This window comes from Sminthopsis crassicaudata, chromosome 2, assembly GCF_048593235.1.
Source record: "Sminthopsis crassicaudata isolate SCR6 chromosome 2, ASM4859323v1, whole genome shotgun sequence".
Lineage (NCBI taxonomy): Eukaryota > Metazoa > Chordata > Mammalia > Dasyuromorphia > Dasyuridae > Sminthopsis > Sminthopsis crassicaudata.
This window is the reverse complement of record NC_133618.1, coordinates 607,812,505-607,825,920: the sequence shown is the minus strand read 5'-3', so window position 1 is coordinate 607,825,920 and position 13,416 is coordinate 607,812,505. Positions and strand designations below refer to the sequence as shown.

General features: G+C 41.3%; 1 protein-coding gene across 2 annotated transcripts in view; it reads right to left on the bottom strand.

Annotated features, from left to right (window-relative positions):
* Positions 1-10,405, bottom strand: part of TBC1D12 (TBC1 domain family member 12) — a 122,914-nt gene extending 112,509 nt beyond the window's left edge. The window contains exon 1 of one of the 2 annotated variants that reach the window (XM_074295924.1): positions 9,316-10,405. In XM_074295924.1, the coding sequence (XP_074152025.1) occupies positions 9,316-10,274 (959 nt within the window). In that variant the 5' untranslated portion in view covers positions 10,275-10,405. The remainder of the gene's footprint in view (positions 1-9,315) is intronic. The other variant, XM_074295923.1, reaches the window with a different exon arrangement.
* Positions 10,406-13,416: the final 3,011 nt, after the last annotated feature.

The window sequence follows — 13,416 nt, the reverse complement described above, 5'->3', positions numbered from 1 at the left end:
CACAACATAGCAGTTTCACCTTTTTATTGTTGTTTGCTTACATTTTGTTTTCTTTCTCATCGTTTCGTTTTGAACTGATTTTCCTTATGCAGCAAGATAATTGTATAAATATGTTTACATATATAGGATTTAACATATACTTTTAATATGTTTAACATATATTGGATTACTTGCCATCTAGGAGAGGGGGTGAGGAAAGGAAGATGGAAATTGGAATACAAGGTCCTGCAAAGGTCAATGTTGAAAAATTATCCAAGCATATGTTTTGAAAATAAAAAGCTTTAATAATTTTTTTTTAAAAGAATCAAAGTCCAGTGGTAAGACAAAAATCCAGACAACCAATATGGCGGCTGCACAGGCTACAGCTACTTGGAGACACAAGTAGGAGTTGCATGGACACCAAAGATGGGTGAGCAACCTAAAAAGGACAGGGGGAACTTGAAATTGATCAGGGGAATCAGACAGATAGATGGAGAGATATTTGTTCCCTCCTACCTTCTTCTTGCCAAGGCAAAATTCTCTACATTCACAAAGGAGCCCATTTCATCCTGTTTTTTTCCAGCAGGCCCTTATTCTCATCCCCACTCTCACTCATCTTTAAGCTCTCCATCTAAAGACTGCTTCCCTGCTGTCTACAGCACATCTTTGTCTCCCCCATCCTCAAAAGAACCCTCATTTACCCACTGCCACAACCTTCCATCCTCTCTCTATATCTTTCTCTCTCTCTTCTTCCTTATGACTAACTCCTGCAGACGGCTTTCTATAATAGGTGCATCCACTTCTATGTCTCTCCCTATCTTTAACTCTTTATAGTTTGGCTTTTAGCCTCATCATTCAACTGAAACTGTTCTTGCTAAAGGTGTCAATGCTCCTGGACTCCTGTGCTTGCAGCATTCTTTTTAAAACAGCCTTTTATTTACAAAATGTATGGGTAGTTTCTCATCATTGACCCTTGCAAAACCTCCTGTTCCAACTTTTCCCCTCCTTCTCTCCACTCCCTCCCCTAGGTGGCAGGTAGTCCAATACACATTAAATATGTTAACATGTATGTTAAATACATGTGTATATATATTTATATAGTAATCTTGCTGCACAAGAAAGATAGGATTTAGAAAGAAGTTAAAAATAACCTGGGAAGGAAAACAAAAATGCAAGCAAACAATAACAGAAAGAGTGGAAATGCTATGTTGTGGTCCACATTCATTTCCTATAGTTCTCTCTCTGGGTGTAGTTCTTTCTCTTCATTACCGAACAACTGGAACTGGTTTGGATCATCTCATTGTTAAAGAGAGACACATCCATCAAAATTGATCATCATATAGTCTTGCATAATGCCTTCCAGTTCTGCTCATTTAGCTTAGCATCAGTTCATGTAACTTGCTCCAGGCCTCTCTGAAATCATCCCTGCTACATTCTTTTCACTTCACTATTTGGCTATAGTCACCCACAGGGTTGTCAAGAACAGTGTTGTCAAAATCAAATAGAAACAAGAGCCACTAAATGATACATAAGGGTCCCTATAGGCTACATACTTAGAAAATCAAATCACCTATTATCATCTACACTTTACTGTATTTCATCTATTTATCAAATATTCCCCAATTACATTTTCATTTGGTTCAGGCTTTAAGGAGTACTGTGGGTTCCATATTTAGTTAAGGAGGGATGGGGCAGGAGACAACAGAAAAGGGCCTAGAAAACCTGAAAGCACTATGTAACTATCAACCAATCTACCAATCAAAACTGGTTAAATATAGTTTCCTCTTTTTGTCTTTGTATCCAAAGCACACTGTCTTGCTCACAGCATGTAAATAGTAACAACTTTTAAAATGTCATTGATTTCTTTATATTATTCCTAGGCTTAAACACAAATACATTTACAGGACAAAGGAATTTCATTAACAGAGGGATTCTCAAGTTAACCTCACAGTAAAATTTCTAATTTTTATAGCTAAATATTTCAGTGATTTCCCTGTTAAGTATTTTGTCATGTTAAGCTTTATGGATGAATTACTTTTAAAAATAAATGGTTTGCTTGTGTTTGCAAACTCTTTGAATAATTTATAAACATAAAAAACATATAATACATTTTTATTCATAATTGAGTTATCAGTGGGGAAAAAGAAGATAGAAAACAGAAAATGGTTTTAAATTGTTAAGATATCAAGAAAACCCAAGGAAATACTAAAGAAGGGAAAGGAACCTGTATGTGCCAAAATGTTCTCTTTGTAGTGGCTAGAAACTGGAAAATGAATGGATGTCCATCAATTGGAGAATGGTTGGGTAAATTATGGTATATGAATGTTATGGAATATTATTGTTCTGTAAGAAATGGCCAACAGGAGGAATACAGAGAGGCTTGGAGAGACTTACATCAACTGATGCAGAGTGAAATGAGCAGAACCAGGGGATCATTATACACTTCAACAACAATACTATATGAGGACGTATTCTGATGAAAGTGGATATCTTCCAACATAGAGAAGAGCTAATCCAATTCCAATTGATCAATGATGGACAGAATCAACTACACCCAGAAAAGGAACACTGGGAAATGAGTGTAAACTATTAGCATTTTTTTTGTTTTTCTTCCCAGATTATTTTTACCTTCCGAATACAATTCTTCCTTTGCAACAACAACAACAACAAAATTCGGTTCTGCACACATATATTGTACCTAGGATATATTATAAGATATTTAATATGTATGAGAATGCCTGCCATCTAGGGGAGGGGGTGGAGGGAAGGAGGGGAAAAATTCAGAACAGAAGGGAGTACAAGGGATAATGTTGTAAAAAAAAAAAAAAAAAATTACCTATACATATGTACTGTCAAAAAAAAAGTTATAATTATAAAATTAATAATAAAGAAAAAGAAAAAAAAAGATATCAAGAAAAAAGAGAAGAAGCATGTTAGGACAAGTTATGAAGATATATCTGATAGAAGTCTAGAGCAACTTGGTCAGGTAAACTATGGCTGAAGAAAATTTTTAAAATGCAATTTCGAAAAAATCAAATCATATAGGATTTTTAAAAGAACCTCAAGACAAAGAACTGGAAACCAAATAGATGCCCTCTGATTAAAGAATAGTTTATAAAAACTGTAGTTAAATAAATTTCATGCAATGAAAAAAATCCAACAAATACGTAAAATACAAAGAAACAGGAACAAAGCACACAAAACCCAAAAAACATATGAACAATTAAAATATAAACAACAATAAAAAATACAACTGAAATAGTGGCCCCAAAGAATTACGGAAAAACTTTTCTTATGTATTTTTCCCGTGTTTCAATTGATTTTTTTTTTTTGCATAGCATAACGAATATGGAAATATGTTTGGGAAGAATTGCACATGTTTAACCTTTATCAGACTGCTTGGTGTCTTGGAGAAGGATAGGGTAGAGGAAAGGGAGAAAAATATAGCACACAAGGTTTGCAAAAGTGAATATTGAAAACTAATCTTTGCATCTATTTAGAAAAATAAAATACTATTTTTAAAAAATCTGTTTAACTTTGTAGCATATTCTTGAATCAACAGAGCCTCCTGCGCTCATCAACATTTTTGATAGGAAGAATAGGAGACATCTAAATCTGCATGTATGGGTCAGAGAAGTCATTATGGGGAATACAGGTTTCTTCATGTCCTCAATGTAACAAATGTAGAAAGAGCTCTAACATCCATGTCATCAGTTGCTATGATTTGAAGAAAAATAAGAAATGGATTTGCCAAGCTCTAGAATCCCATATTTTTGTATCTTTTTGCCCTCAGAAAAGATTTATTCATGACCATAAACTTTTTTTTTATTTTTTTATTTAGAATTTTTTTCCCACAGTATATATGCATGAGTAATTTTTTTAATAATATTATCCCTTGTATTCATTTTTCCAAATTATCTTCCCCCTCCCTCCACTCCCTCCCCCCGATCACAGGCAATCCCATACATTTTACATGTGTTACAATATAACCTAGATACAATATATGTGTGTAAATACCATTTTCTTGTTACACATTAAGTATTAGATTCCAAAGGTATAAGTAACCTGGGTAGATAGACTGTAGTGCTAACAATTTACATTCACTTCCCAGTGTTCCTTCTCTGGGTGTAGTTATTTCTGTCCATCATTGATCAACTGGAAGTGAGTTGGATCTTCTTTATGTTGAAGATATCCACTTCCATCAGAATACATCTTCATACAGCATTGAAGTGTACAGCGATTTTCTGGTTCTGCTCATTTCACTCAGCATCAGTTGATGTAAGTCTCTCCAAGCCTCTCTGTATTCCTCCTGCTGGTCATTTCTTACAGAGCAATAATATTCCATAACCTTCATATACCATAATTTACCCAACCATTCTCCAATTGATGGGCATCCATTCAACTTCCAGTTTCTAGCTACAACAAAAAGAGCTGCCACAAACATTTTGGCACATACAGGTCCCTTTCCGCTCTTTAGTATTTCTTTGGGATATAATCCCAATAGCAGCAATGCTGGGTCAAAGGGTATGCACAGTTTGATAACTTTTTGGGCATAGTTCCAAATTGCTCTCCAGAATGGCTGGATTCTTTCACAACTCCACCAACAATGCCTCAGTGTCCCAGTTTTCCCACAGCCCTTCCAACATTCATCATTATTTGTTCCTGTCATCTTAGCCAATCTGACAGGTGTGTGTGTAGTGGTATCTCACAGTTGTCTTAATTTGCATTTCTCTGATCAGTAGTGATTTGGAACACTCTTTCATATGAGTGGATATAGTTTCAATTTCATCATCTGAGAATTGTCTGTTCATATCCTTTGACCATTTATCAATTGGAGAATGGTTTGATTTCTTATAAATTAGGGTCAGTTCTCTATATATTTTGGAAATGAGACCTTTGTCAGAACCTTTACTTTTAAAAATATTTCCCAATTTGTTACTTCCCTTCTAATCTTGTTTGCATTAGTATTGTTTGTACAGAAACTTTTTAGTTTGATGTAATCAAAATCTTCTATTTTGTGATCAATAATGATCTCTAGTTCTCCTCTGGCATGACCATAAACTTTAACAAAGATTGAGGCTTATACTTATTTTTGTTCAACTAATATATATATATACTTAATATGAATTACATATGTATATGTAATAGGTATTCTGTATCTACTGTAAGCAAACTAAAGGGAAGCAAAAAAGAAAAAAGAAAAAAAAAACCCAAACCCTGAGTCTGAAAACAAAAACAACTTTGAAGGTGTAATCTTAAGAAGTAGTAGAGGTGTCAAATGACTTAGCAAAATGTGAGTTAAAAAGATTGTTCATGATACTACTGTGGCAAAAATAAAGACATTCTCATACAAATAATTTTGATAATTTTAACAATTATGGGCCAGAGGAAAAAAAAATCTTTAAAAATTAAAAATTTGAAGACACAATAGTAAATGGCAAAGTTAATTTAGTTTTCCGAGAAAAAAAAAAAAAATATATATATATATATATATATACATTGATGTATCACTTAAATCTTAAGGAAACAAAGTTTTTTGTTTTTTTGTTTGTTTGTTTGTTTGTTTTAAACAAAGTTTACCTGGGTGGAACTTGGCTATTAGAAAAAGAAGTTAAGTTTGGGTTCAAACTCTTCATTGCTCAAACAGTGGCAGCTGAGAAATTCAGCTGCTGCTTTTTCAGGTACATGGCTCATAAATAAGCCAGTCTATCTCCTGAGATCACTTAATCCACTCACTATGAAGTGGAAGACTCTGCTCAGGCTTAACTTCCTTCTACCATCCCACTCATTGCAAACCAAAAGTCAAGAACACTTCAACTTCAGAAGAAATGAAAAGCTACATTCCACCTCATCTCAGAAGGATGATAGAGATTCCTCTTCCTTCTTTATCTATCTCCTTTGCAGGATAAAGGAATATATGTTCAAGAACTCTTCCTTCCATGTTCAATGTTATTTCTACCCTTGGTAAGGAGTTGTATCCTTTCTACAAAGCATATCCTTTTGTAAGTAAAATATTTTAATTCAATGAAAACAAAGAAACATTTCACTTTAATATTATGACCAACTGAAGAAAAGAGAGGAGACAGAGAAGGGAAGAGAGAAGATCACAAGAAAAAGGACAGAAGACTCAGAGACTTAAAAAGATGGGTCCTGTCAAGATTCTGCCTTTCACTAAGGGACCTTTATGTGCCAAAATGTTTGTGGCAGCCCTTTTTGTAGTGGCTAGAAACTAGAAGATGAATGGACGTCCATCAATTGGAGAATGGTTGGGTAAATTATGGTATATGAATGTTATGGAATATTATTGTTCTGTAAGAAATGACCAACAGGAGAAATACAGAGAGGCTTGGAGAGACTTACATCAACTGATGCTGAATGAAATGAGCAGAACTAGGGGATCATTATACACTTCAACAATGATACTTCATGAGGATATATTCTGATGGAAGTGGATATCTTCAACATAGAGAAGAGCTAATCCAATTCCAATTGATCAATGATGGACAGAATCAGCTACACCCAGAAAAGGAACACTGGGAAATGAGTGTAAACTGTGAACAGTTTTTTTTTTTTGTTTGGTTTTCTTCCCAGATTATTTTTACCTTCCGAATACAATTCTTCCTTTGCAACAACAACAACAACAACAACAAATTTCAGTTCTGCACATATATATTGTACCTAGGATATACTATAAGATATTTAATATGTATGGGAATGCCTACCATCTAGGGGAAGGGGTGGAGGGAAGGAGGGGAAAAATTCAGAACAGAAGGGAGTAAAGGGATAATGTAAAAAAAAAAATACCTATGCATATGTACTGTCAAAAAAAAAGTTATAATTATAAAATTAATTTTAAAAAATAAATAAATAAATAAATAAGATTCTGCCTTTCATTGTCCCTGTGGCTTTGGGCCACTTAAACTCCTTGAACCACAGCTAGAAGCCTCAGAAATAATAGACCAACTCTTCCATTTCAGAAATGAGGGAAAAGAGGTTCAATTACTTCTCACAGGTCACATAGGTAGTAATCATTCAATCAGGAAGTTTTTATTCAAGTACTCTGCCTAAGCACTGGGGATAGAATAGCAGAAGTGAAACCATCCCTGACCTCCAGAAATTTAAGGGAGACAAAAAGAGCATCCAAGTATTTACTATGTATGATATGCTTAAAATTAATGAACCAGGTGTCCTGCTTCACAATCCCTTCTCTCTAAGCCCTACTTCCTTCTCTGTCTGATGGCTAAATGACATTAAGATCTCTTTTGCTCGAATGATACCATTCGACACTAAAAGATGAAGAATGGCAGTCTTATCATAGCTGATCTTAATTTGAAGTTAAAAGGAATCTTCCAAGTCCAACTTCCTCATTTCCCAGAAGATCAAACTGAAGCCCAGAGCACGGAAACAACTTTTCCAAGGTCACAAAGGTAGGAAGGCCAGAGACAGAATTTCTGACATTCAGCTCTCTCTGGAGAAACTAGGATGCCTCCAATAGAAAAGGCAGCTGCCGTCACACACAAGGCACATCCACAGAAAACCTCAAAGTCTGCATGATGTTTTCCTCACAGATTGGGGGACTTGGGGGAGGAGCTTTCAGTAGAAAGGGCCATCCTGTTATCTGTGAAGAAGTTCAAGTGTCATCATTTTACCTAAGAGAAAACTAAGACTCATAATGGTTATCTAAGGCAGGATCATCCATCTATCCTGTCTCTCCCCTACACCACACTGCCAACTTTCACACACAGGGAACACAGATTTGTGGAGATAAAGAAAAAACAGGCACAATGCCGGTCATACAAGAGCTGTTTTGAACTAAACTGGAAATGAAGTCAAAAAGACTTTAATAAAAGTAATAAATCTCCCACCTCGTGGTTGGTCTCTTTAACTTATTGCATTTTTGCAACTACAGATATAAATACATAAACTTCTTGATACTTTCTCCACTAAGGCAGAATGTTATCATTGCTAAGTTAATTTGACAATTATTTTTGTAAGCTCATACAATCGGCAAAAGTGATTAAGTAAAACTGGGAACAAAACATTCTAAATTGTGCCCCCTGAAAAATGTGTACATATAAACCATGGTTAATCAAATCAATGAAAAAGTAAAAAATTTTAGTGAAAAGGGTTTTTAGAGAGCATCTAGTCCAGCCCTCTCCTCTTCACCATGAGTGCCATGGAGGGCACTTCCAAGTAATAAGCAATTGAGGTGGATTTCCATTCTAAGTCCATTTCTCTTTCCACCTTATGATGTCAAGGTCAAGCTTGCTTTTGAAAAAGATTAATTTAACTACAGGACTTGAATGTTATTTTTACACCTGGACAATGGGGTCAGAAGGACAGCAAGGACAATTACTTTGGAAGATTGGAATTTAACAAGTTAAGGATACTACTACTGCTCTCCTTTAAAAACAGAAAATATGGCTGGAAAAATATGTATTAAAATCTGCTAGAGGAATTGTTTCACCTTTTAAAAAATGTACCAATATTTACCGAACTTCTGTTTACCTAATTATCTAATAACTAATAAGGGTTCCACCTACTTTATGCACCTACAGTATTGCATATTGAGATCATCACTTTTTAACTACATAACTTAAGCTCAGTAAATTATAATATACCATTTAAATACAAAGTCGCGGTTCTCCAAAATGCTGAAAAATTAAGGTCTCTATTTTAGGATACTTCATGGGGGGGGTGCTTGAGAAGACTCAAAACAATTTAATGCTTAAAAGTAGAAAGATAAACTGAAGGTGCAAAACGGAACACTTCTGATTTCTTTCTCAATGCAAAAATCATGGTTTGGTGGGTCACTCTTTAATGCATTTCTAAGGAAGTCCCCAATTACCACCCAAACCAAACTGTCCTGGCAAGTGGCTTCCACTTCCCAAAGCCCAAACAAATCTGGTCGCATGCGAGCTGGAGGCGGGTCACCTAGTCCAACCCCCTCCTTTTCCACATGAGGAAACTGAGGCCTAGAGAGATGAAGCCCTTTCCCAAGGTCATCCCAGGAGTGTCGGGGTGGTCTCTACATCCTGGCCTCCAAAAGCTCCTTCTGTGGTGTCTCCCTTGGGGGAGAGGGGTCAGGAAGGAACGCTACGCTTTCCTACCCCCAAGCCCGGCCGAAATAATAGACCAGGCTTCAGAAAACTTGCTGGAGCTGAAGGATAGCCCCTCTTTCCCTCTCCCTACCCCCAGGCTGCGCACACAGAGGTGGCCGATCTACCCAGGAGAAGCCCAGAGCTAAGCCCACAGCCTTCCCCCGCGTCTGGCCCCCACGAGAGCCCCCCGGGGGGCCAGCCCTCCCCCCCCCCCCCCCCCCCGTCCCGCGGCTACCTGGCGAAGAAGTCCGCAAAGCCTCCGCCGCCGCTCCTCCGGGCTTTGGCCGCAGCCCCCGCCGGGCCCAGCTCCGAGGCGGCCGGGGGCAGCAGAAGCCCCGCCTGGGCCAGGTAGTCCGGGGCGCTCTGTCGGCGGCTCACCTCGTAAGTGTTGCGAGAGTTCAAGTTCACGTCTGTGAAGCTGAAGCCGGGCTCCGTGGGGGCCTCCCCCGGAGTCCTGCGCTCCGTTCCCCCGCCGCGCTGCGGGGCTCCGGGCTCGGCCGGTGGCGGGTCCTCGGCGCCCGCGCCGCCGGGCTCCGCTGCTCCCAGGCGGCAGCTCCGGAGAGGGTCCTCCAGTGGAGTCGCCCCGTCGGGCGGGCTCTCGCCGCCGCAGTCGGCCCCGGGCGTGCGGCGGGAGCTGGAGGCGCGGCAGCAACGCGACTCCCGGGGGAAGCGGAGGAAGCTCCCGCCGCCGCCTCCCTCCGGGGCCGACTGCGGGCAGGGCCGGGCGGGCAGGGGCAGCCCGCCGGCCTCGAGGTCCTGACAGCCCGGGCCCAGCAGGAAGCTCGAGTCGCCGTTGGTCATCCTCGGGCGGGGGGACCCCGGGCCGCCGCCCTGGGGGGGCTTCCCGTCCGCCTCGTCCCCGCGGGAGCGGCCGGCCTGGCTGCCGGAGAGCGGGCTGCAGTGGCACAGCCCCGGCTCCAGCTGCCCGCCAGCCACCGCCAAGTAACGCTGAATCAGCCGCTGAGGCGGCGGCGGCGCCCCCTCCTCCTCCTCCGATTCCTCCTCCTCCGACTCTTCCTCCTCCTCTTCCTCCCCCTCCTCCTGCGGCTCCAGGCAGCAGCTGCCGCGGCCGCCCCCGGGGCCGCCCGTGGCCCCGATCATCCTACCGTCGCGGCCCCCGGGCTCGGGCCCCGGCGGGGGGAATAGTCTGGGCTTCCTTCCCGGACAGGCGCCAGCATCCTCCGGCCCCACCATCTGGCGGTCCGGCGGCGGGCGGCGGCGCGACTGAGGACCGAAGGCGACCGGCAGCTGCCCGCGCACAACGCTCCGCGCAGCCGACAAACGGCTCTCAGGGCCCGGGCCGCGGCGGCCGCCGCCGCAACGCTTCCCGCCCCCTCCCCGCGGCCGCCAGCAGTTACCCACGAGCACAAGCTGGGCTGCGCGCACGCGCGGCGGCGAACTGGTCAAGACAGCACCGCCATCACCACCCCCACCGCCCGCCCCCCACCCACAAAGCCCAGACGCTTTCCCAAACCATAGAGACCGGGGCTAGAGAGCCTCACTCCCAGGCAAGCTCCGGCAGCCAATGAGCGCATCCGCCACCTGGAGTGCGGTGGCCACTTGGTGGATGCGGATTACGAAATTCTGACAGATGCGGGGGCTCGGCGCGAGACAGAGCTTCACCTCAATTCATGGAAAGTTCTGGGGCGCCTGCTCGCGGGGCAAGGTGGATTTCTGGAACGTAGCAGCTCCTTCTCTCTGGAGTTAGCAAAGGTGGCCTGAGCCACAATAGCGGCGATAAGAGCTTACCTGCAAGTCCTGCCGGGCAGGGCTGCCCGCGGTCGGGTCTCTAGGAATGTGAGACGCAGGCACAGAGGGCCAAGGAGGACGGGCCTGTGCTGCATCCCCAGCGTTGAGCGCGCTAGCTGAGGGCCACTCCAGCCACCCGGACCTACGCTGGCCGCCGGACACCAGAGGACAAAGGGAGCTGGGGGCCAAGCTAGTCCGCGCTCACAACCAACTCACTTCCAATTTCGTCCCCTAAATCGTTTGATCCTGTTTCCTTCTGTTTCCTCATCTATAAATTATAAGGAGCTAGAGAAGGAAATGGCAAAGGAAATGGGTCCGACAATGTGGAGCACGGGGGCTACAAAAAGGGGCAAAAGACAGTGCCCTCTCCCCTCCTCAATTCCCCTCCGCTTCAAGGAACTCACAGTGTAATGGGGAAGAAAGCATACAAAACGAATAGAAACAAAGCAGCTATATGCAGAATAAATAGGAAACAACGGAGGGAAAGCATCAGAATTAAGGTTTGGGAAAGTTTCCATTAAAAAATAGGGTGTAAGCTGAGACTTAAAGGAAGCCAGGGAGGTCACTAGTTGGAGTGGAGGAGAGACACTTCTGCACACTTTATGGATAAAATGCTGGGAACAAGTTGTACCTACCACATGCCTCTCCTCTCCCCTTTGCAATGCTCTGAACTTCATCCTTCAGAAAAGACAGTTCTAAGCTTATATCCCAAAGAGATGTTAAAGAAGGGAAAGGGACCTGTCTGTGCAAGAATGTTTGTGGCAGCCTTCTTTGTAGTGGCCAGAAACTGGAAACTGAGTAGATGCCTCTCAATTGGAGAATGGTTGAATAAATGGTGGTATATGAATATTATGGAATATTATTGTTCTGTAAGAAATGACCAGCAGAAGAAATACAGAGAGGCTTGGAGAGACTTACATCAACTAATGCTGAGTGAAATGAGCAGGACCAGAATATCATTGTATATTTCAACAACAATACTGTATGAGGGTCAATTCTGATGGACGTGGCCCTCTCCAACAATGAGATGGACCAAATCAGTTCCAATAGAGCAGTAATGAACTGAACCAGCTACACCCAGCAAAAGAACTCTGGGAGATGACTATGAACCACTACATAGAATTCCCAATCCCTCTACCTTTGTCCGCCTGCATTTTTTATTTCCTTCACAGGTTAATTGTACACTAGTTCAAAGTCCGATTCTTTTTGTTTAGCAAAACAACTGTTTGGACATGTATACATACATTGTATTTAATTTATACTCTAACATATTTAACATGTATTGGTCAACCTGCCATCTTTGGGGGGAGGGGAAGGAGGGGAAAAATGAGAACAAAAGGTTTGGCAATTGTCAATGTTGTCAAATTACCCATGCAAATATCTGGTAAATAAAAACTATTATTTAAAAAAAAAAGAAAAGAAAAGACAGTATTTTCATCATTAGAAAAATACTGAAGACAAAATAAAAGAAAATGGAAGGGAGGAGAGAAAACTGAAGAGAGGAGAAGAGAAAGATGGATCTGTGTTTCAGAGAGAAACTTAAGATCATTAAAAATATTGGATGCTTTCCCAGAAACATTTTTGCCCACTTTCTTCCTCCTATTCAGTTCTTTACCCTGCTCATTTACCATTTTCCCCCATGAGTCCAATATATACGTATTGACGAACCTGCTCTCTGGTTTTATATGCCAGCCTGAACAATAAGGATTCTTCCTTTCATTCATTCTACTTGTTGAACAGAATATCAACAAAAAGGTTAATATTTACATAGGATAGGAAATGGAGCTGTGATTTCATTGTACTGAGAACTCTCTGGAGAGGAAATTACTTCTTTACCATCATATATTAGTACCTTCTCTGGAACTCAGAGCCTTAGAGACTGCTAGAAAGTACTGGGAGACTCAGTGTCTTACTAAGGTCTCACAGTATGTGTGAGTCCTTACCCAGGGCTCCCTGTCTCCAAAGCCAGCTCATCATTCATTATGACAAGTTGCCTCTCAACTTAGAAGCAATTTACAAACAGTGGGATTCCTAGAACCTTTTCTGTTACTCTAGAACTGTCATTGCACTTAAAACTGATGGCCATTCTATGATTTTTCTTTTGTTTCAGAAGAGCTTCCTGACCAAGAAGTTTATCATCAAGTAGCTACTGGTGATGAACCTCATTATATATGGCAAGGTCAGCCCTTGGAAAATATATCTAAAAAGCTTTTCTTCTATCAATGTAAGCAGAAGCTGCCAAAGCCTGTGTACCACTGGCCTAGCCTTCTAGAACTCAGGTTATCTCCATAACCACATGAGACCTTGGAAGACAAATTTATGGAGGACAAAGCTTATATTTCTATATAAATCAGTGGTGTCAAACTCAAATAGAAATCATTGCTTGAGAGCCACATATTGACTTAGAAAACCATAGATTGACATTATTTATGTTATTTTGTATTTTTATTTATTTGTTTATTTTTATTAAAGCTTTTATTTACAGAGCATATGCAGGGGTAATTTTTCCAACACTGATCCTTGCATAACCTTTTATTGCAAATTTTCCCCTTCTTCCCACCCTCTCCCCTATCTGGCTGGTAGTCCA